General features: G+C 42.7%; 10 protein-coding genes across 10 annotated transcripts; 5 read left to right on the top strand and 5 right to left on the bottom strand.

The window, feature by feature from the left end:
- Positions 1 to 629: 629 nt before the first annotated feature.
- Positions 630 to 917, top strand: EAE98_000126 (uncharacterized protein; the record flags this gene model as incomplete). Its single annotated transcript, XM_038947744.1, has 2 exons — positions 630 to 660; positions 721 to 917. 2 exons carry the CDS (start codon positions 630 to 632, stop codon positions 915 to 917), a joined length of 228 nt encoding a protein of 75 aa, XP_038815421.1.
- A 699-nt stretch (positions 918 to 1616) lies between these two features.
- EAE98_000127 (uncharacterized protein) lies at positions 1617 to 2514 on the top strand (the record flags this gene model as incomplete). Its single annotated transcript, XM_038947745.1, has 4 exons — positions 1617 to 1639; positions 1703 to 2175; positions 2240 to 2332; positions 2390 to 2514. 4 exons carry the CDS (start codon positions 1617 to 1619, stop codon positions 2512 to 2514), a joined length of 714 nt encoding a protein of 237 aa, XP_038815422.1.
- Positions 2515 to 3316: 802 nt separating this feature from the next.
- EAE98_000128 (uncharacterized protein) lies at positions 3317 to 3850 on the top strand (the record flags this gene model as incomplete). The annotated part of the gene is made up of 1 exon (XM_038947746.1): positions 3317 to 3850. One exon carries the CDS (start codon positions 3317 to 3319, stop codon positions 3848 to 3850), a length of 534 nt encoding a protein of 177 aa, XP_038815423.1.
- A 723-nt stretch (positions 3851 to 4573) lies between these two features.
- Positions 4574 to 5276, top strand: EAE98_000129 (uncharacterized protein; the record flags this gene model as incomplete). Its single annotated transcript, XM_038947747.1, has 3 exons — positions 4574 to 4596; positions 4655 to 4783; positions 4943 to 5276. 3 exons carry the CDS (start codon positions 4574 to 4576, stop codon positions 5274 to 5276), a joined length of 486 nt encoding a protein of 161 aa, XP_038815424.1.
- Positions 5277 to 5721: 445 nt separating this feature from the next.
- EAE98_000130 (uncharacterized protein) lies at positions 5722 to 6402 on the bottom strand (the record flags this gene model as incomplete). Its single annotated transcript, XM_038947748.1, has 2 exons — positions 5722 to 6131; positions 6186 to 6402. The coding sequence occupies 2 exons, from the start codon at positions 6400 to 6402 to the stop codon at positions 5722 to 5724; spliced, it is 627 nt and encodes a 208-aa protein (XP_038815425.1).
- Positions 6403 to 7808: 1406 nt separating this feature from the next.
- Positions 7809 to 8555, bottom strand: EAE98_000131 (uncharacterized protein; the record flags this gene model as incomplete). The annotated part of the gene is made up of 2 exons (XM_038947749.1): positions 7809 to 8481; positions 8536 to 8555. 2 exons carry the CDS (start codon positions 8553 to 8555, stop codon positions 7809 to 7811), a joined length of 693 nt encoding a protein of 230 aa, XP_038815426.1.
- Positions 8556 to 9223: 668 nt separating this feature from the next.
- Positions 9224 to 9526, bottom strand: EAE98_000132 (uncharacterized protein; the record flags this gene model as incomplete). The annotated part of the gene is made up of 2 exons (XM_038947750.1): positions 9224 to 9443; positions 9510 to 9526. The coding sequence occupies 2 exons, from the start codon at positions 9524 to 9526 to the stop codon at positions 9224 to 9226; spliced, it is 237 nt and encodes a 78-aa protein (XP_038815427.1).
- Positions 9527 to 10925: 1399 nt separating this feature from the next.
- On the bottom strand, positions 10926 to 11621 carry EAE98_000133 (uncharacterized protein; the record flags this gene model as incomplete). Its single annotated transcript, XM_038947751.1, has 1 exon — positions 10926 to 11621. The coding sequence occupies one exon, from the start codon at positions 11619 to 11621 to the stop codon at positions 10926 to 10928; it is 696 nt and encodes a 231-aa protein (XP_038815428.1).
- Positions 11622 to 12812: 1191 nt separating this feature from the next.
- EAE98_000134 (uncharacterized protein) lies at positions 12813 to 14385 on the top strand. The gene is made up of 3 exons (XM_038947752.1): positions 12813 to 13164; positions 13281 to 13733; positions 13825 to 14385. The coding sequence occupies exons 1-3, from the start codon at positions 13090 to 13092 to the stop codon at positions 14086 to 14088; spliced, it is 792 nt and encodes a 263-aa protein (XP_038815429.1). The 5' UTR covers positions 12813 to 13089; the 3' UTR covers positions 14089 to 14385.
- Positions 14386 to 14696: 311 nt separating this feature from the next.
- Positions 14697 to 16572, bottom strand: EAE98_000135 (uncharacterized protein; the record flags this gene model as incomplete). Its single annotated transcript, XM_038947753.1, has 3 exons — positions 14697 to 15849; positions 15904 to 16107; positions 16157 to 16572. 3 exons carry the CDS (start codon positions 16570 to 16572, stop codon positions 14697 to 14699), a joined length of 1773 nt encoding a protein of 590 aa, XP_038815430.1.
- Between the last annotated feature and the right edge of the window lie 2732 nt (positions 16573 to 19304).

The raw sequence follows: 19304 nt of genomic DNA on the forward strand, positions 1-19304 counted from the left end.
TCTGAGGGTATCGTTTCCATGCCACCTTAACAAACACAGAATGGTTCATCTACCAATTGAGTATTTTGACCAAGTAAGCCACTGAATCCATTTCAGTGAAGATCTTGTAGAACTCTCCTCCCAAAGGCTAAGAGCGGTGAACTATAGATCGTTCAATCGGCTAGGGCGTTCAGTTGGTAGGTAAACCCTTCAAATGTCAAATGTCAAAGGCTTCAATAGCGGCATGTCATCAATAGTTTCCTTTCCGATCAAGAAAAGATAGCTTTCGAGGACGACCATGTGTCTTGGAAACATTTATTTTTTGGTCAAGCCACAGGTGTCGTGGTGTCACTTGTGCAGAAGGTATCAGATGGATGTCAAGATAAGAATTGGCGTACAGTCAGCAATTCCTCAGGCTCCTTCGGCGACTCTAAAAATATTAAGCAACGCTAAACACCCTTGCAACATGAACGTCGCCGACCCCAAAGAACATCATTCCACAAAATGAAGCCCGAGCAAAAGTTTAATGAGCTACCAGGCATATAAGAATAACCAAGAACAGTCGCAACGTTATGGAAAAAGATTTCAATCTATAGCAAACCCAGATCAATACCTGCCACTTCAGTCCGCAAAACCAAAACTATCTTACAATGTGTAGACAAGCAAGCTGCCCGACCTGTCGTATGTTTCTCACCCCGCCCTCTTCTCATCTTACATCATACTAATACTGGCGGGTGGCAGAGAAGGAAACTTGGTTCGGCTGCGGTCTACATTTACCTTCCGTCTTCTCTTCGATCCCTGCCGATCAAGAATGTACCTGCATACCAAAGTTTGAGAAGGACGGGGTCCAATATCCACCGAAAGCTGGTACCGGCACGGCACAGGATGCCGGAGAGGAGGGGGATGTTGTTATACACGATTTGAAGCGCGGTACATGACTAGCCGATCTGCTAAAGATACTTGTACCAGTCGGCTTGGGGGCTATAGTTTGGATTTGGTGGTCATAAAAACCTAGGGAACATTAGGATGGGTGGTGTTGACGTTTGGCGTTAATCTTTGTGAGTTGCCAAAGCAGGGTGTAGTCGATGCTGGTATGTAGGAACTGGCGAGTTGGGTATATTTCAGGACAAATGACCTCCAGGCGTTTAATCTAAACGCTTCTCAATCACAATACATGTGACATGTATGCTCGCGCCTCCTGAATGCGTTTTGGCATATATGTCTTCATTAAAGCGCGCCGAATTTCAATCCCATTTTTAATTACAAGTGTTTCTAGAGAATTGGGAATTTTCGTTTCGTACATTGAGGAGAGAATGCCTTGGAAATCGAACGATGCGCACCGTCTGTAACTTCTTCCCTATCATCGTCTCCTTATGAGCTTCGAGTGAGGCAACAGAGGTCACATACCTATGCATACTCCCAATTCTTGAACCGCTCACTTTCAAAAAGAATCATTGAGAACATTCACTGTATCAATTTCCACTAGCCCGTTTCTTTACACATACTTCCGCGCCCCATCAAACTCTCTTCACAACCATTCTCAAACTTTACAACTCCAAAGGAGTATGGTTTGGCTTCCCATTTGATCCCGATTTCACATCAGATCTCACCAAAACTCAACTCGACAACGGACAAACATGGAGCTCAATCAGCCTCTTGGGTGAGTCAACGGATACTTCAATAAATTTGTGATATTTCCAGCCTAAATTGACATTTTGATTAGAAGACGTATCCAGATCAATGTCGGCAACTCTGAATACCATGTCCACGAAGAGCTGTTGCGCAAAAACACGAAATTTTTCGACATCTACGAACGCAGAAGAATAATGCACATAGATATAAGTTCTGAAATGTTTGACTCCTTTATTCAGTGGCTCTATATTCGAAATCTCTTCAAACATCCAACTGGTGGCGTCCGGGTAATTCTAGAATTATGGTTCTTTGCTGCTAAGATTTCCTGCCCAGAGCTTCAGAACTACGCCATGGATTGGATTCAGGATTACCACCAAGACGATTGGATGCAGGAATCGAATTTAATATACGTTTTTGAGACGGCAAAGGATGATGGTGGGCATAATGCTTTAGAGGACTTCTGTGTTGCTACACTTCGTCAGAAAAACGCTGGGTGCTTCGAAACGGTTCGTGATTTTATTCAAGCAGTTCCAGTCGCCCTTGGCCCATATCTTCATTATGAAAGTATTTGTGACATTGACCAGCTGCGCTTCGACCCCACATGCCGAGACAAGAATCATCTTTGCAGATTCCACATTCACAACGACGATGACAAGATCTGCGAATCTAAACCAAATGCTTAGTAGAATCTGGGCTTATATTTCGTTGGTGGATATCTTTGGTAAGTTTTTCTCCTGCTGCTTGCTTCTCTTAACTCTCTTTGCTGACCCATCCTTAGAGTCTCTTGATAGGCTTGAGAAACCGTCAAAAGTCTTGGGATTCGCTACAAGTTCGATGACCGACTCCAAGCAGCTCGTTCCATCTATTCATACAGCTAGGGAGAGGCGTTCATTCATCTGGTAGATACAAAAAGCAATGAAATTCATCATCAAGTCTCTAGAATTCATCAAGTTTCTTGCATCAAATCTGTGAAAACATTCCCCTCTGGCAGCCTCTTTTTGGCTGCATCTTCTCATGATAATAATAGTGACTCACAAAACCGCCTCACTGCGCATTTTGCATCGAACATTTATAGTATAGATAAAGGTTCTATACCGGCTTCGATAGGGTCGTGCTTTGCACATGTTGTTCTAGAGCCTGTGCTGCAGAATCCTACTCCGTTTGTAATCTTTGAGTTGCTGGAGGGAATAGGCGGTAAGCCCCCCCCAGCGCCAAATAGCTCGTCGTCTGCTACTAATGAAACATGTAAGCCATACAACCATATAATCTGACCTAGTGTAACAGAAAAGCACTCTTATAGCCTGGCAATGCAAAGGTCCCGGTATGACAATTTTCTCGCAGTCTGGAAAACACTCGAAACGAATACTGACCCAGTGCGCTCACCTTTGATAATGGCTTATGTTCACTTTATTAATCTACGCTAGCGTTCTATTCTTTAAGCGATCTCAGTTTTTTTCACACAAACCTTCTTTCGTTTTTCAACTTCATAGGGATTTTCTGTTTCGTGGCAATCAGTGATCTTTGGGCAATTAACCTCAAGAAGGCGAGGAAATGGAGGTTCACAAGTAAGTGCACACCCCCCTTCCCCCCCTCAACCAGCTCCAATCCACGAGGTCCAAACTCACAATGAATCGCCAGCGACACAATCTGGATCCAAGTTATCGGAAACTCCTACCAGGTCAAAGTGGAATTATTGCTTAAAGACATGAAATTCTTCGAAGCTTTTCCATACAAAGAAACTATCGACGTCACTGAGGGAGCTGAGGCGATCGATTTTTTTGTCCAATGGCTCTATACCCCAGGACGATTCTTCAAGGTACCAGAAATCAAGACAGTGCTGGAATTATGGTTGTTTGCCGAAAAAATCAAGTGCACAAAGCTCCAGAACTATAGCATGAATTTTATTCAAAAGTACTACAGTCAGAATGATGAGTTCATGGGTCTTGTTGACCTGGAATACGTTGCGGGCACCACTAAGCACGAGCACGGCGAACTCAATATTTTACGGGAATTCTGTGCTTTACAACTTCACTACCAAAACGTTAAAGGAGATGACGATTTTGTTCGCGAGGCTCTCCTTCATTCCTCGGATATAATTGTTCTATATCTCGAATATGAAGCCGTGTACTGTTTGGACACCGAATCTGACCCCAGATGTCGCATTATTACGTCTCCTTGCCGATTCCATGTCCACTATAGCAATAAAGATCGCGAGGACTGCCAATTGAAGCTCGAATAGCTTCAATATTTTCCAGATTGCGTTGAATCAGTTAGTCTCTCGGTGTGCCCCTTTGCTACCCGTCTTCCGCAGAGAAAGTTTGCTGACTTATCATTCCCCGTTTTTCTAGACTTTAAGGAAGTCAATACTCGTCAACACAATTTGGTTTCTTGCACAAAATCGACAGTACCACGCGGATTTGGTTTAATTCTATCATGCGTCTCAAAAGAAAGCGGCAGTCAGAGATGAAGCTCGGTGACGGTCATGGAACGCTGCACTGTGGCAGCGCACCCAGAAATTCCCTCTTGTGGCCTTCAAAAGATCCTATGAGATTAATCATATCATCCTCAGTATGATATGATAATGAAAAATATTATCAAGTTCTCTAAAATAAATGGAATGACTCTGAAGCGCCAATATGTGATAACCATCCTTCCTGTCCCTTTAACTTCACACCAAAGCTTGACAGAAAGATTGATTTCGATGCAAAGAAACCGTTTCCTTCACCAATATCGAATAGTCGTAGTGAAATAAACACTCAGATTTATATCAGCTTATGCCTCACTTTCGATTGGGACTAGTTTTATTCACTATAGTGATCCAAACTAAATACTTGTTAATCGCACTTCACAAAGGTAAACTTGTACCCAAAAAGAATCTTCTTCGCTTTACAATTTCAAAAGAAACACGCAGCTTTATATTGTATCTCGATCTTTCAAAGAAGAACTTTCAAGCAAAAAGAAGATGGATCTTACGCAGCCCACTGGGTAAGTTCATGCTCTTTAGTAGGGCTATTGTTAAGGGTTTCAATCTCACAATATACAGGAACACGGTTACCGTTAATATCGATGACGAATCCTATCACATCCACGAGAACTTGTTGATGAAAGATATGGATTTCTTCGGCACCTTTCAGGCTCACGGTTCAATTTTCGTGGATGAAGAACCTGATGTGTTCGACGCCTTTGTCCAATGGCTTTATGCGCGACATGTTGTCAAAGACCCGAGTATCGAAGTCGCTCTCAAATTATGGACTTTTGGCCACAGGATCTCTTGCAACAAACTCTAAAATTGCGTTATGAATTATATTCAAGACTATTATATATTCCATAGGGAGCTTATGGAGGTGGCAGAGGTTAAATACATTTTTCGGGAAGCACCAGCTTTGAGGTCTGAAAACGTTTTACAAATCTTCTGTGTTGCTCAGCTTCACTATCAAGCCACTCAAGACAAAGAGTATGCCAGCGTTCGAGACATACTCTTAGAAGTCCCTGCTGTTCTTGGCTCATACCTGAGGCTTGAGTGTGACAACTTATCCGATATAGTCGACTACAATCCTAAGTACCGAGGTCCCCGTGAAGGTCGCTGGTGCACTTTTCATATTCACGATCAAGGAAACGAGAAAGACTGTGCAATGAAACCCAATGATGACGACGACCCAAGTTAGATGTCACCTAGCTTGAATTCAAACGACTGTGCGGTAATCCCTTTCATTGCGATTCAGAGAGAGCTTTTTGCTTATTCTGAACTATGGCGTTCTTTGGGATGTTGTCAGCTTGGTAGACTCAGGAGATACTGGGCATCATGGGAATTTCACTCTCATCGAATAACAGATTGTTACAGAGTGAGCGATACGACTGCACACACGAACTGCCTCATTGAAAACTCGGACTCCAGTGCATATGGCAGAAACGGAAGAAAATAAAAACAGTATCAGATTATTAGAACTAGTATCTCAAGTACGAAGTGTCAAATGTGTAGAAGTTCCAGTCCATCCTCAGCATCCAACACCACACCGCTCTCTCATCAGCTCTCCACTAGTCTCTCTCATCCCTTCCATTCCTGAAATCAACATCTATAGCTCGAAAAATTCCCATTCTCATATCCCTCTTCTAACAATTATAATTCAAATACACACCCCGAGCACCCGCCCCATTCAAAGCATTAACATACTCAGTCCAGCTCACACTACCCTGTCCACGAACCCAATCCGCATATCTGAACACAAAAGCCAATCCCTGCCCACTACCCCCATTGCAAGCCTGGGTATTAATAACAACACTCTGTCCACTTGCAGGAGTAACAGAGCCGAAAATACCAGAATTGATTTTAGGACTGATGTTGTTGAGTGTTGGGCCGTTGGGAAGAGGTGTAGAAACGGTGAAGACGTCGAGAGCTGGAGAGATACCGGTGATAGATGGTGCGTAGTCTGAGGGGAAAGTGAGAGTAAGGGAACAGCCGTAGGATCCGGCTGGGAGAGGAGGGAATGAGATCAGTTCCCAGAATTGATTGGAAGGGTTGCCTAGAGAATGTGTTCAGTTGGATTCATGATGATATTCGGGAAAGGTATACATACCATTGGCATCAGCGTCCTGGCTAATCTTGATAGATTTATCTGTGTTCCATGTGTTTGGATAGGCGGTGTTCGGGTTTGCCTTGGAAAGTTGGAAGATTTGATTTGGGAATAGTTGTGTTCCGCAAGTACGTTTTTCGTTCAAGGCTTCTGGAACGGGAGAAGCTTGTACGAAGCTTGTCGCTCCGATGAGAAGAGAAAGAATAGTCTTGGAAAGCATGTTGATTCAAAGATTAATTTCAAGTGAAGAATGAGAGTATGATTGTTTTTAAAGTTCTTGGACTCTGAGTAATGATGATGATTGTGGAGAGAAAACAACATCTCCATCGATCCAGCAGCATCATTATATACCCAACCATCAAGAAGTAGCCTGATGCCACTGTCATCAACTGCCGAGAAAAATCATATGATGATCTCATGACTTTGCGGACGGATACGAAGAGGCTTGCTACAAGTGCTGATTTACACAAGGCTGACGCAATACGGATTCTTCATCAAGCTGAAAATATCATATGATGATCATGATTGTCATCTTTACATGATGTTATTAGCAAACTGGTGAGAGGCAATGTTTCTGGTTTCTTTGTAGAGAGAGTTTTTGTGACAAATCTAATGATTGATGTATGTAGCTGTGTAACTAAAGTCGGGTTGGACCACCAGTGAGAGTCGCGGGGTAAATGCTTGGCAGCTGCAAGGAGTGAGATTTTGGGGAACTTTTACAACGGTTTGGGTGATGAGGCTGATGTGAGCTATTTTTGGAAAAGGGTAAGCAAACAGCAAACAACCTGCTGTCGGTGTAGTGAGGTTTGGGGGCTTTCTATTTGCTGTCCCGAGTATGAAGGCTGGTGGTCCGATAATAATCTGAACCCCCTTTCTCTCAGCCTCTCGGTAAGCGAGACATTTGACGATTTTCTATTGCGGTGCCAAGAGAAGTTCTCGTGGGGCTCGTTTACTAGTGGGTAGAGGCACGATGTATGTTTTTATTTTAGTGGAATCGTGATGTGCCCAAAGGCTGAATACAAACAACATTGCCCAAGGACTTTTCGTTGCTGCGTACCGCCTTTCTCTGCAGATTTATCAGTTGGCAGTATTAATACTTTTTGGCCTGTCTTAGCCCACATTATTTTTGGCGTCTGAAGCGATTTCAATTCGTAATACCATTAAAAATTTTAGTTTGGGGTTTGATCAATTTGAAAGATTCACAACGCTAGTTCTTTGAACGGTGAAACTAAGGCATGGATAATCGAGTTCAAATTCTTTTCGATAGCAATGTATCAGACGTAAAGATACATGAATCTATCTCTCTACTACTTGTTAAACCCTTTACATAACATAAGTTCCACGTCGGGAGTAAAATATTAACAGCTCTCCATATTGTGATAACTAATTTGTGTGTAATAATTTCTGAAATTTGAGTCTCACCAACAATTTCGGCCATCTCTAAATCAAATTGATGAGATACCGAGTCTGCTCAGCCCCCTCTACGATCAAGTCAACTTTCGTTATCTCAGATCACTTGATTCCATCTGCCAATACACGGATCCACGTTAGAATCCTCGGCTAGGTGAGAAAAATGCAAGACGCTTAGGTTTAGGAGTTGAAGATCTACTGTACATTCAAGGTGTACTAGTGTATATTTCTATACTGATGAGAATTCAATGCCGCGACGCAAACATATTCATCGTTATCGTTATGCTCATGAAACGCACATTTATCATACCGACCGCCTCGAACTCTTGGATCAGCAACAGGCATCTCTCCAAAATCGCGTGTAAATTCTAAAACGTCTTCCAATGAGCCGTTCACGTCGTTGAATGTATCCTCCAAATTAGCGACATCTTCTGGATCTCCAAACGGAATCTCCCACGCTAACATCGCGATCGCAAATACTCGCAGCTCATCACCCCATGTTGTATGCTCGTATATATGTGCAACTTCAGAATTAGACAATGCAAATCGACCTATTCTTTCATCGCCCAGTGCATCTTGTAGAGCATTCATGGCGCAATTTTTCAGGGTGATAGCTTGACACTTTTGGGCAAAAATCCAGATATTAATGATCACCATAGGCTCTCTTAACCCTCCTTTAAGATGCCCGGAATACATCCAGTTGATGAAGATTTCGAAAACTTCTGCATCATCCTCGGGAAGAAGTATCTTGTTCTCAATACCCTCCTTGAATCTTCCATTGAAGGCTTTGTCAAAGAAGTCGCAAGTTGATCTGATGAGAGTTTTATGGACAGAGAATTCTTTGAGCTCGGGACCGACAATGATTTGGACCAATTCATTGCCAAGACGACTATGAATCTTCGAGTTAGCTTTGGTCGGTTTAGTACACAATATTGGTTCTTACCTAGCAGTCAGATGTGCCATCACGGAAGATGCTACTTGGGTATTTCTTTGACCTGATCGCAGCGTTTTTCGTTGCTAATTTTGATGATTTTGTACAAATTTGATTAGGAGAATCGCGGATCTGAAGTTATTACGTCGAAAATTTGGATGTATCGAAAAACACGAGGGTTTGCGAATGCGAAACCTTTTTTAACATGGTATTGGAACTCTGTCGTATCACGATGGGCCGTATGAAGATTTGAGAAGTGAATTGGTGATAAAACCTCAAATAATGCAGCGAAGAATTATCAATTCCCTCTAGTCGCCTTCATTACGGTGACAACGGTTAAGTCTGGTTATGCTCAAATCACTTCGCCCTCACATTACCGCCAGTGTTGATAAGCCAATGCTCATGTTTATTTTGATAATGAAGCCGTTGTCGTCAGTGGGTATCATAAAAACTGGGTGTCTGGAGTAGAAAGAAAATGGTTCAATGTGGATTGTTTCACGTGGGAATACCTATACAATGCGTACCTATAATGTGCTCATATTTTCTATCTACTTGGGTTTTGCTCTATGAAGCCGACCGACCCTAAGATGCAATCTTCTGCCGAAAGCAAAGTACACTCCTGTTGCCGATTATAGATGCAAACTTTTCATTCTCATCCCCTCCAATGAGCACAAGCTGAGTTTGAATTTCCACCGCTAGTCTATTCTCGAGATCTGATATACAAAGCTAGGATAAATCCCTGAAAAATATACGGCTTATCTTCAGGTAGATCCATCTTATTCTCCGCTCCCTCTTTAAATCCATTGTCTTGAAAAGCTGCCTTGAAGAAATCTCCACATCTGCAGATGAGGTTCTTGTGGACCGAGAACTTCTTTCTTTCGGGTCCAACAAAGATATGGACAAGCTCATCGCCAAGCTCACTATAAATATCATTAGTCAATGTTCATATCCATGAGTATGCTGAGATATCGGCGAGGAGAGCTTACTCTAGTCGTCCCTCCATGATTGTCTAGGGTCTGTTTCAAGTAACAATTGATGGATGGAAGTATTCAAGGCAGGTCCAGTGAGTCGAGAATCGACGTAAATTTGCTTCGTGACAAGAATCTGTATGTTTTTGACGATTAAGGAGTTGTGTTGGCTGGCCCTCGGTATTTCTTGTAAAGTCTTTCGCTTTAAGACCCAGTGGCAGAGTCTTGAAGATGGATATCAACGTCAACCACAAACGTCTCTTCTGTTGTAGAAACAAAAAGAACTTTATCTTAAAGTTGGAATGAAATTAGGGCGATTTATTGAGAGGTAAGGCGCTAGGCCAATTTTTAAAGATTGTTTCGTTGAAGGTGAACCCAAAATTGGCCGCAAGGTACTGAATGATTTCTGGCTCTCTATATCAGTGATTTTCTACCATTCAATGAATAGTATAAATACTTTTATGCGCAGGGCTTATTCGGATCATCTTTCTATATTTGATCAATATTTCAAACCGCAAGAGTATCATGACACTGAGGCCAATACATATCGGGGTGTGTTTCATAGAATTTGGATGAAACTAATAATAATCAAAATTAATATTGGGATGTGTACAGTTAAATGGAAAATGAAGGAGACGTCAATTTCTCTAAATATATTGGTTAATAGCACCTCAAAGGCTACCTACTATCGATTATTATAAAGAATAATATTTAAAGCATTCATTATTTTGACATATTGTTTACAGTATCTTGTTACGTTTGATGCCACATCTACTTGAAAATATTTCAACGATACTTTAGATTCAATATATTTTAGATTCAATACTACCTTCTATGAACGCAACATTAGATCTAATGTCTCTGATATACTAGGTCTAATGTCGAAAGAGAAGTCGATTCGAACGAGCTCTTAGGGTTTCGTACCTACTCATATGCGAATTACTTTGTGATGGCCCATTTACATTGTACATAAGACTACCACAAGCATTGTCATTTTAGCAAAGAAAGAGAAATCACAAAATTCCCATTCTACAAATTATCGATTCCTTCACGGTTCACCAGGGCATTCTAGAGTAAAGTCATTGTGATATGAATCTCTATTATTATTTAGATGTTATCCTGTAGAAGGAGCTCCATGTCTATCATCTATCTAAATGCCATAACCATGCAGTCTTTCGTCCCATCATGATCGTAATGAATGTAAGTCTTCGATGTCCCGCCAATGCTGCTCTCGCTATGCCCAAAGTCCAAAGTACAAAAAGAGTGACTAAAACCAACTGGCGCTATGCATATGCATCCAACAAAAGGAATGTGAAATTTTACTCCAGATCCACCATGCTCAAAACCATGAAACCATTAAGACTAAAACGAAACATTAAACCCCCCTTCCCCGTCTGTCTCTCCGCGTTGATCACATGCCAAATACCATGTCTTCTATGGCAATTGTAGCTGGCAAGTGTCAGAGCCGTATGCTACGTACAAGCCGTAGTTTCTAGCAACGGTGTTATTAACACGGAATTGATAGATATCATAGCTGAAGTCACCTGGGCCGGATCCAGTGGAAATGCCCATCAAGAATTGGGCTTGCGAAGAGCAGTCAAAGGTGCCGATGAGAGTATCCTGACCAGGATTTAAGGTGTTAGGTGTAAAAAATTTCACAGTAGGCTCGCCGTTGACAGGGAAGACATCCCAGAATGTAAGATCACTGGAGTCGAGAGGGATAGATGGGCCAAAAACTTCGACTTGTGGGTCCAATGGACCAGTAATGACCTCATAGTCATCTCTGCTCGAAGGGAATGAAGACCAGAGTTCACAGTTTTGTGCATCAGCTGGAAGGTCAAATGATGCATAAGTGTATTGGCGCGAGGTCCATGCTGTTCCATTCCAAGTTGTACCCATTCCAAAATAACCTTGGTCTAGATCTGAAGGGTCCTGGGATATTGTGTTGTAAGCGACATGCTGAGGAGTGTTTTCCCATATGGATTCTAGAACCCCTGGCCATACGATTGTGCAATCATCGGAAGAGACAGTTGATGTTGCCGCGGAGGAAGAGTCACTGGTAGGTGTAGGTGCAGCGGATGTAAAGCCGATGGCAGCAATGAAAGCGATTGTGGAAGCTTTGAAAAACATTGTGATGGTGGGTATTCTTTGTGTAGTAAAGTTATTCAGGTATGTGATAAAAGAAGAGAAAATAGAAGTGGTATTAGATTGCGATCTTTGAAGTTGAGGAGTTGTATTGGAATGTTTGATGTTGATGATGAAAATGGAAACTAAGGTGGTCATCTCAAAGTATATATACCTCGAGTCCAATGCAGCGCAGCACAGAAAATGGATTCACTTTCAGTAGATTCTTACTCAGCCCACAGCTTTGTTGGAAATATTTACCGTATCTGCAAGTGGAAGACAAACAAAAAGTTGTGATCGTATTCATTGTTTGCTGTGCGATGCTTGCTTGTGTGGCTAGGAGGATAGCCATGGCAGTGAATAATACTACCAAAAAGCTTTTTCAATATGATGAACGCCCGAGTATAGGAAATCTATTTCAAGAATCAAATATGGGGAGATGAGAGGCTTGAGAAAATGGAACCAATAGAATCCAACAATCCATGCCACACTTTGAGGCGCGACTGACACCTTTTCAACAAATCATACACCGTCAACCACTTCAACAGAGATCAAATCTCACGTGAGGCTGTGCATTACAGAGCAGTGTCTCCTAGAGAATATGTATTGTAACATGCAGTAGAAACATAGTAAGACTTCGAATAGTTGCTTGTCTATTATGCCAAAACTTCAGAGCTTCGGAAAACTCTAGGGTATTCTGCTTGGCTAGGGCTTACATCGATGGATTTTGATTGCATCCGGGTTGAATCCACGCCTCTATATTTGCATGCAATAGTCTACCGACAACACTCTTCTTTTTTCAGAACAACTGTTGGAAGAAGCATCTCCGAAATAGCATCTTTCGAAGTCTGTGACTCGTGAAGATGTTTATGGTGAGTGGGGTCCATATCTCCCCGGTACAACATACCAGAACTTTGCTCGCGAAGACTACGCCGCCTGCGCCATCATCCAACGACTGCCAACACAGCCAATATTTTCATAAGTGAAACCATTGAATAATACCAACACAGCATTGTAAGCCTTAACACCGATCAGTCCTCTCGCGTTGTTGCACTATTCAAAGACCACTCGATCGTTGAAACCCATTGAGAAGCTGATAAGCTCGCATCTGGGTAAATATCACATGTCGACGAGGGATTAGACGTGTTAGAAATGTAGCAAACTGCTCAAACTTCCAAATACCTATATGTTAACCCAATTTTACCTGGCTAGCTTCCAAGGTATGCGTACAATGAAGAAGACGTGAGGTCAACGCTTTTGGTGAATGAAGTTGTTCAATCAACCGAGGTAGTTTTGGGAGTCTCTCGAATCCGGGGTTTTAGCGTCCGATCCACGCTAAATTGCGGGACATTCCGCATTATCACCGGCGTCCGAGCGACCACTTTCATATCATCATTCACTCCTTGGATCCTTGGATAGGATTGATTACTGTACCTATTATCATAAACATCTTATATCACTCGCTTTGGCAATCATGGGATCAATCAGCGGTAATGAGAATACACGTCCTGATGCAAAGGAAATCCGAGTCTTGGTTACAGGTTTTGGTGTGGGTTATTCTGACATTACACCCCGCTTTACCCCTCAATCGTGGACTTGTTCAATCCATATGTTGAACTGCTCCAAGTCTCAAAGTTCCTAAATGCTGACTATGACTTCAAACAGCCTTTTCGCGCGCAGTTTCCTATAAATCCATCATGGGAAATAGCATCTCGTCTACCATCTTACGTTCCTACGGATGTAAAAGATGAGGGGCACCATCCGCATGCACGACCACCAATAAACAAGCACACTCCACGCATTAAGATCGAGACTTATGGAGCGCCAGTTCATGTAGGATACAAGGCTGTTCGGGAACTTGTGCCTGTACTTCTTGATGACACAAAGCCTGATTATATACTACATATTGGAATGGCATCTGGTCGATCTTTTTACAGTTGTGAGCGACGGGGTCATCGAGATGGATATTTCATGAAAGATGTCGATGGGAGTGTTTTGAACGACGAATACAACAAGATCAAGGAGGGCGATGACTGGGTATGGCATGATTGTCCTGGGGAACTTTTGACGAGTTTGCCATTCGACAAAATGTTTCGTCAATGGAAGGAAGCTTGTCCTGTTCGTATTGACTTTTCTATCCCTTTTGATCGATGACATTGCCTTTGTCTGGTCCATATTTCCCATTCCGTTACTGAATACATTCATATAGGAAGTCGATACACGCATTTCCGAAGATGCCGGTAACTACCTCTGCGATTTTATATACTATACCTCTCTCGCACACCGTTACAAGCATCAAAAACCAAATAAAGCCATGTTCTTACATGTACCCGTCGACTCCGATCCCGAGTCTGTACGGAAGGGTGTTGAAATTACAACCGAGCTAATTCGGGCAATGGTTGAATGTGATCTCAAAGCTCAAGCCAATACTGGGGACGATATTAATACCACAGAAGAGAAAGTGGATCTGTGAATACTTTAATTATTTGACAGGTGAAATTGCATATACCTGACTTAGTAAAGTGGAATTGGTAAACATATTAGGCAGGATGGACATCATGGGAATAACATTTTTGGTAGTATTGGTAGCATCTGTAGTTTTAAGAGCATGGCATTATAACAGCGTTAGGACCTTTGAGGACACAAGAATTATTTTCAAGAATAAGAAAAGAGAAATACAACATCTGAAAAAAGGCTCCAACTAATCATTAATTGTTCACTGCGATATTCCAATCAGACATTGTTGAGCAGAGTGTGCTTCGAAGGTTTCTAATTCTCGACTCGCGTATTATAATCCGATGAAGGGGCGACGAACTCGCAGTGATAAATGACCTCGGATTACTTTGTTAACAGCGGCAGCACAGATGAGTGTTTGTTCAAGCATTGAGAATTTTGGCACAGGCTCTCGCACGTTATAATGCATTCTTGCCAAGTGAAATATAATCATTTATTCTCATTTAAGATCTCCACTTCAGTAGATTATTCATATCTTCATTCCCCGTCATTACCCCATCATTATCATCATCCAATATGCCCTTGGTTCCCTAGTCCCCAATTACCTGATCTCCAAGTCCCCATCATCTAAGCATATCCAACCGGACTTGTGCATCCAAAACTGGTTGCATGACCCAATCCGAAACTGGCAATGATACTTTTGATACTGGTATACATACCCAAAATGGCAGTAGCAGCGCTTGCCAAAAAGAACAAGAAGCAGAAGACCTTCAACCACCATCTTGGGATAAGACCTCTCTTCCATCTGCTCATGTCTTTCCAGGTATCGATTCTGTTTATGGTTCCGGTGGCAGGGTCGAATTTTTCATCTGGATGCATGGCATCTTCCTTGATGGTCATACCAAAGTAGAGAAGGGTGGGGAAGGTATATGTGAATTGCATGATACAGACTGCAGCAACGAGCGAAGAGATGTTGGTGAATTGAGGAACTGCGGATCCGAGAACAAATGCAAATGCCCAGTACAAAGGTACGATGGCAATCCAAATGAGTTTTCCTTTCTTGGTAGTGAGCTCTGGGCCACCGAAGAGGTCTTCAACAATATTTTGGTAGATGACCTTGATACCGATGTTACCGTATAGAACTGCAGCGATGAGACCGGAAACCAGGTTAATTGCATTGGTGACGGTTTGCCACGAGTAGGGTGAGAGCCCTTGATTGGCTGGATTGTAGGTGAATTGACCTTGCTGCGAGTAAACAACGAGACCGAAGATGAGGTAGCAAACGAAGATGAATATTTCAGCTAGGAATTGCGCCTTGATGAAATCGAGTGGTCGTTTCATTTCAGCCATGAATTCACAATACAACATTGCGCCACCGTAAGCATAGACGATTTGCATAGCAGAGCTCAATTGCGAATCGAAAGTTGAGCCAGAAGGAATCCAAACAGTATGCTTGATGGGAGCTTTCGGGATACCAAAAGATGCCAACACGGCGTCATAATTTGGGGGACTGTGTGCTGCCACGCCCATGGTCATGAAAATGACAAGAATGTTCAACCAAATGGCGAAATTGGCAAGATATCCAAACTTCTGCAGAGAACGGATTTGACCTAAAATCATACCAGCGAGTGCCCAGACCAAGATGCAGATGGAAAAGCAGAGCTTGTATTTGGACATTTGCGACAGTGCTTGACCGTTAGAGATGACAATAACACCAACATTGAACAGAAGTTGGATACTTTGCAGAAGATTAATACCATGGCGAGGATAAGTTCCGAAACTATCAAAGTTAGCTGTGTACCCGTAGATTTCGTTGTGGGCGTGGTATCCTTACATTCTGAATCCCAAGTCACCAAATGTCCTCATTGGATATCTGTCACTGTCGAGCTTCAAAAACATGCGCCAAATTTGCCATCCAGCGAAGAAAGCCATAACACCCATGAAGAAATACATCATTACACCTCCAACATATCCGAATTGTGAAACAGCGTATGGTGCGTTGGATGGCCCTAAAATATCGGTGGTGATAAGGTATACACTGTTTGACCGTCAGATACATCGTAGCTTCATCCAAAAGAATAACTTACACAGCTCCCCACGTAGCGTTTCTTGCTGCTCGGGATGCAGTTTCCCATTCGCCAGCTCCGACAAGCGAAGGATGGGGGGCTTTGGTAATGGAACTAGGTTTTGATTCGTCGACTGGCTGAGGTCCGGTCTTCTCATCCTCAATTTCTGGAAGAGCGTGTTTCTCATTACCGATTTCCTTTCCGGCAACATGGTCTACTCCGGCAAGATACTCCTGGTACATTCGCTCCCGTTCCTCTGGACCAAGTCCATTCTTCTCTTGTTCTCGCTGAATCTTTGCATAGTACAAGTATTCCTCAAAGGAGACGTTTGGATCATGCAAGTTGCGACGAACAGTGGTTGGTACGTTCACCTCGCCTACTCCGTCAATGCGAGGATCGCCGCCATCGAGGGCAAGATTTCCTAAATTGTTGGCCATGACTGAAATCTGTAGGAGACTGACTGAAGGTACCACGTCAAAACATTTTGGGAATCAAAGAGATATATGAAGGATTGTCAATTTCCTCTGGTGGATTCATCACATGGCTTCAGCATGGTTACCCGTGTAATTCGAGGTCCTTAATGTAGAAGTCGTTAAAGGGTGGTGGAGACGCGTATAGACGCCCCACCAAAAACCTTAAGTATTGAAGCAGAGGAAGCAGCATCACTGGATAAAATCAAGATCAACAACCCACATCACCGTATCTCTGACCCGATGGAACCGTTGACCCTCCACATTGATCCTATCAGATATAGTTCGATATGAAATTGTGCTAACGACGTATCAAAATTGGGGAACGTCGATGAAAGAGGAAGGTGGTCGAAATCAAACGCATCACCTGGGAATTGTAATACGAATACGTAGCACAATTTTCATTCGCAACACTTGCTTATTGTATGTAGGGTCGTTAACACAAGCTTTGGGGCGTCTGCGGAAAGACGGAAAGCTCTTCAAGCATTTGCCAAGACAGTCGTCACTTGACGATTCCATCAATCTGGGAATTGTTTTGATTCGATTCCTTCTCAGGCGAGTCATTTTTTGGCAATCGTTAAGAATCGGAACTGGCCATAAATGAGGGGCCAGTCCGTGCTATATTTCCACTTCCAGTGCAAGCCCGAAATTGAGTCGGGTGAGAAAAAAATTTGCTTCGGAGCGAGCCGAGGTTCAAAAGTAATATAGATCTATATATGATAATAGAATGAAAAAGAAGTCATGTTGTAAAATGCGTTGCCTGATGTTATTTAGAAGGGAAAGAATGCAACATGAGTTCTTACATACTGTGAAAATCTGCACATATTAGACGTCTAGGCAATTCATACAGTAATATCTCCAGGTTCGCCTGAGGATACCTTAACCGCTACGATAGGAGAAGGTTCATCTGGTTACAATTATCAATGATCAATCGCGACGAGAACCCACCCGAGCACCTTCTTCAACCAGAGTAGCGTCGTCTGTCCCGCCTTGACTAGTAGATAGATAAGAGTGGATTCAGTGAAGTAACCCTAGGATTCAATTGACCGTTTTCAGGTACCGGGCTGAGGTTTGCGGGTTGAGGCCCACAAAGTAAAGTTGCTCATACACAGTGGAGTCCTGTCTGACTAGCGTAGAGGCCGAGACAGGCAATTGATTCGCTATCAACAGTATCGAGCCAACGCCCTTTCAGTCACCGGAAGGGCGGCGTGCTTGTTACAAATGTGCGGATTAAAGGATGAGAATGGAGACTGATCTAATCGACATAGTCCTGTAAGGACTTGGAAGTGTTCGAGGGACCAGTTGTGGTGTGTGACAATTCGACACGGGAAGTCATATTTCTGCAATAAAAGAGAAAGATAACACTGATGGCTGTTGATGGGAATTCTCAGATTCATGACGTTGTCGCCAAATTGTAAGAAATTTCTTCTCGTAGCACGTGTGTGGCTGGTGGTGATGTCTAACGTCCACGGGTCCCACTTAAAACATGCAGATGCCCAGTTTGGAGGCTGGAGAGGGCGTACCGGTGAGCATCCCCCCCTTCCAATGACCGCGGGATCTGACTAATGCTAGGTATGCAAAATCTTTTGATTAATCACAATTGTTCTGATTGTTATTGCTCAAGAAGCTTGAGCTTGAAAGGATTTTATTCTGCATATCATTTGTTATAATTGCATGTTTTGATCTCAATCAAATCTTCGATGTGTGTAGATCGTGCCCTAAGATCTTCGCGTTTGTTGCCTATGATACTTTGCATATCAGTATTAAAAGAGTGTTCCAGGCACAATCCCAGACGGAAACCCGTTTTGAGCCAGTTCAAGAAAGAACTTCTATCAAGAATCTGTTGAGACAGTTGTTGGCAGCACTTAAACGCTCTCAATCAAGTGTGCAATAAGCCAGTACCATCCATACGAGGCTCCTCCTGAAGAACCACCAAGCACGTTCTTTGCATGAAAAATGATATGCCTTTACAAGAACGGGGAAGCACATCGCAATGGATTATCAGGTGTCGAGATAGAGATTGTCTCGTCAAAACAGGTCCTAACATGAAAGTAACCCAAAGACCGGGCACTCGGCTCTTGTGCTTCAAATCATGACGAGATCTGATCCGAAACCCCCTTCACTTCTTCGCCTGAATGGTAATACCGTCAACACAATGGTGGTATTTCGGTATGTAACAAGGTACCAACATACCACCAAGACACAGGGTGCGGGGTATGGTTACTTTACAATATGAGATATGTTCAAAGCAGTCGAAAGACAGCCACCACAAGCAGATCAGCTTGCTGAGCTCACTCACTGATCAAGCGTGCATCTCCCTGATTGGTTGATATATGGCTATTCAGGGATTGTTTCGTTATTTCAACCTCCTCATCATTTGTTTTATAAGGACAAGTAGCTCCTTGTGCATGCTGAGAAGTACTCTCTACATGTATCACCATTTATGTTGGGTTTGAGTGCTGCCCATGGCCAGCTTAGGCCATTTCCACCCAACATTTGAGTTTGAAACCCTACTTGCTACACTATATAACACAACAGTGAAGAAGAACAAGATTTTTCTACTATTTGTTGTCAAGCTAGGAGCGAATTACTGGTGAAACGGTTGCTTTTCTAGTCTGCTGCGGTTTACAACGAGTTGCATTTGGTCATCGGTTGGTTATAATACCCATGAATTTTGGAAATGGCTGGCTGATAATCTT

The sequence above is a fragment of the Botrytis deweyae genome (assembly GCF_014898535.1).
Source record: "Botrytis deweyae strain B1 chromosome Unknown BDEW_001, whole genome shotgun sequence".
Taxonomy (NCBI): domain Eukaryota; kingdom Fungi; phylum Ascomycota; class Leotiomycetes; order Helotiales; family Sclerotiniaceae; genus Botrytis; species Botrytis deweyae.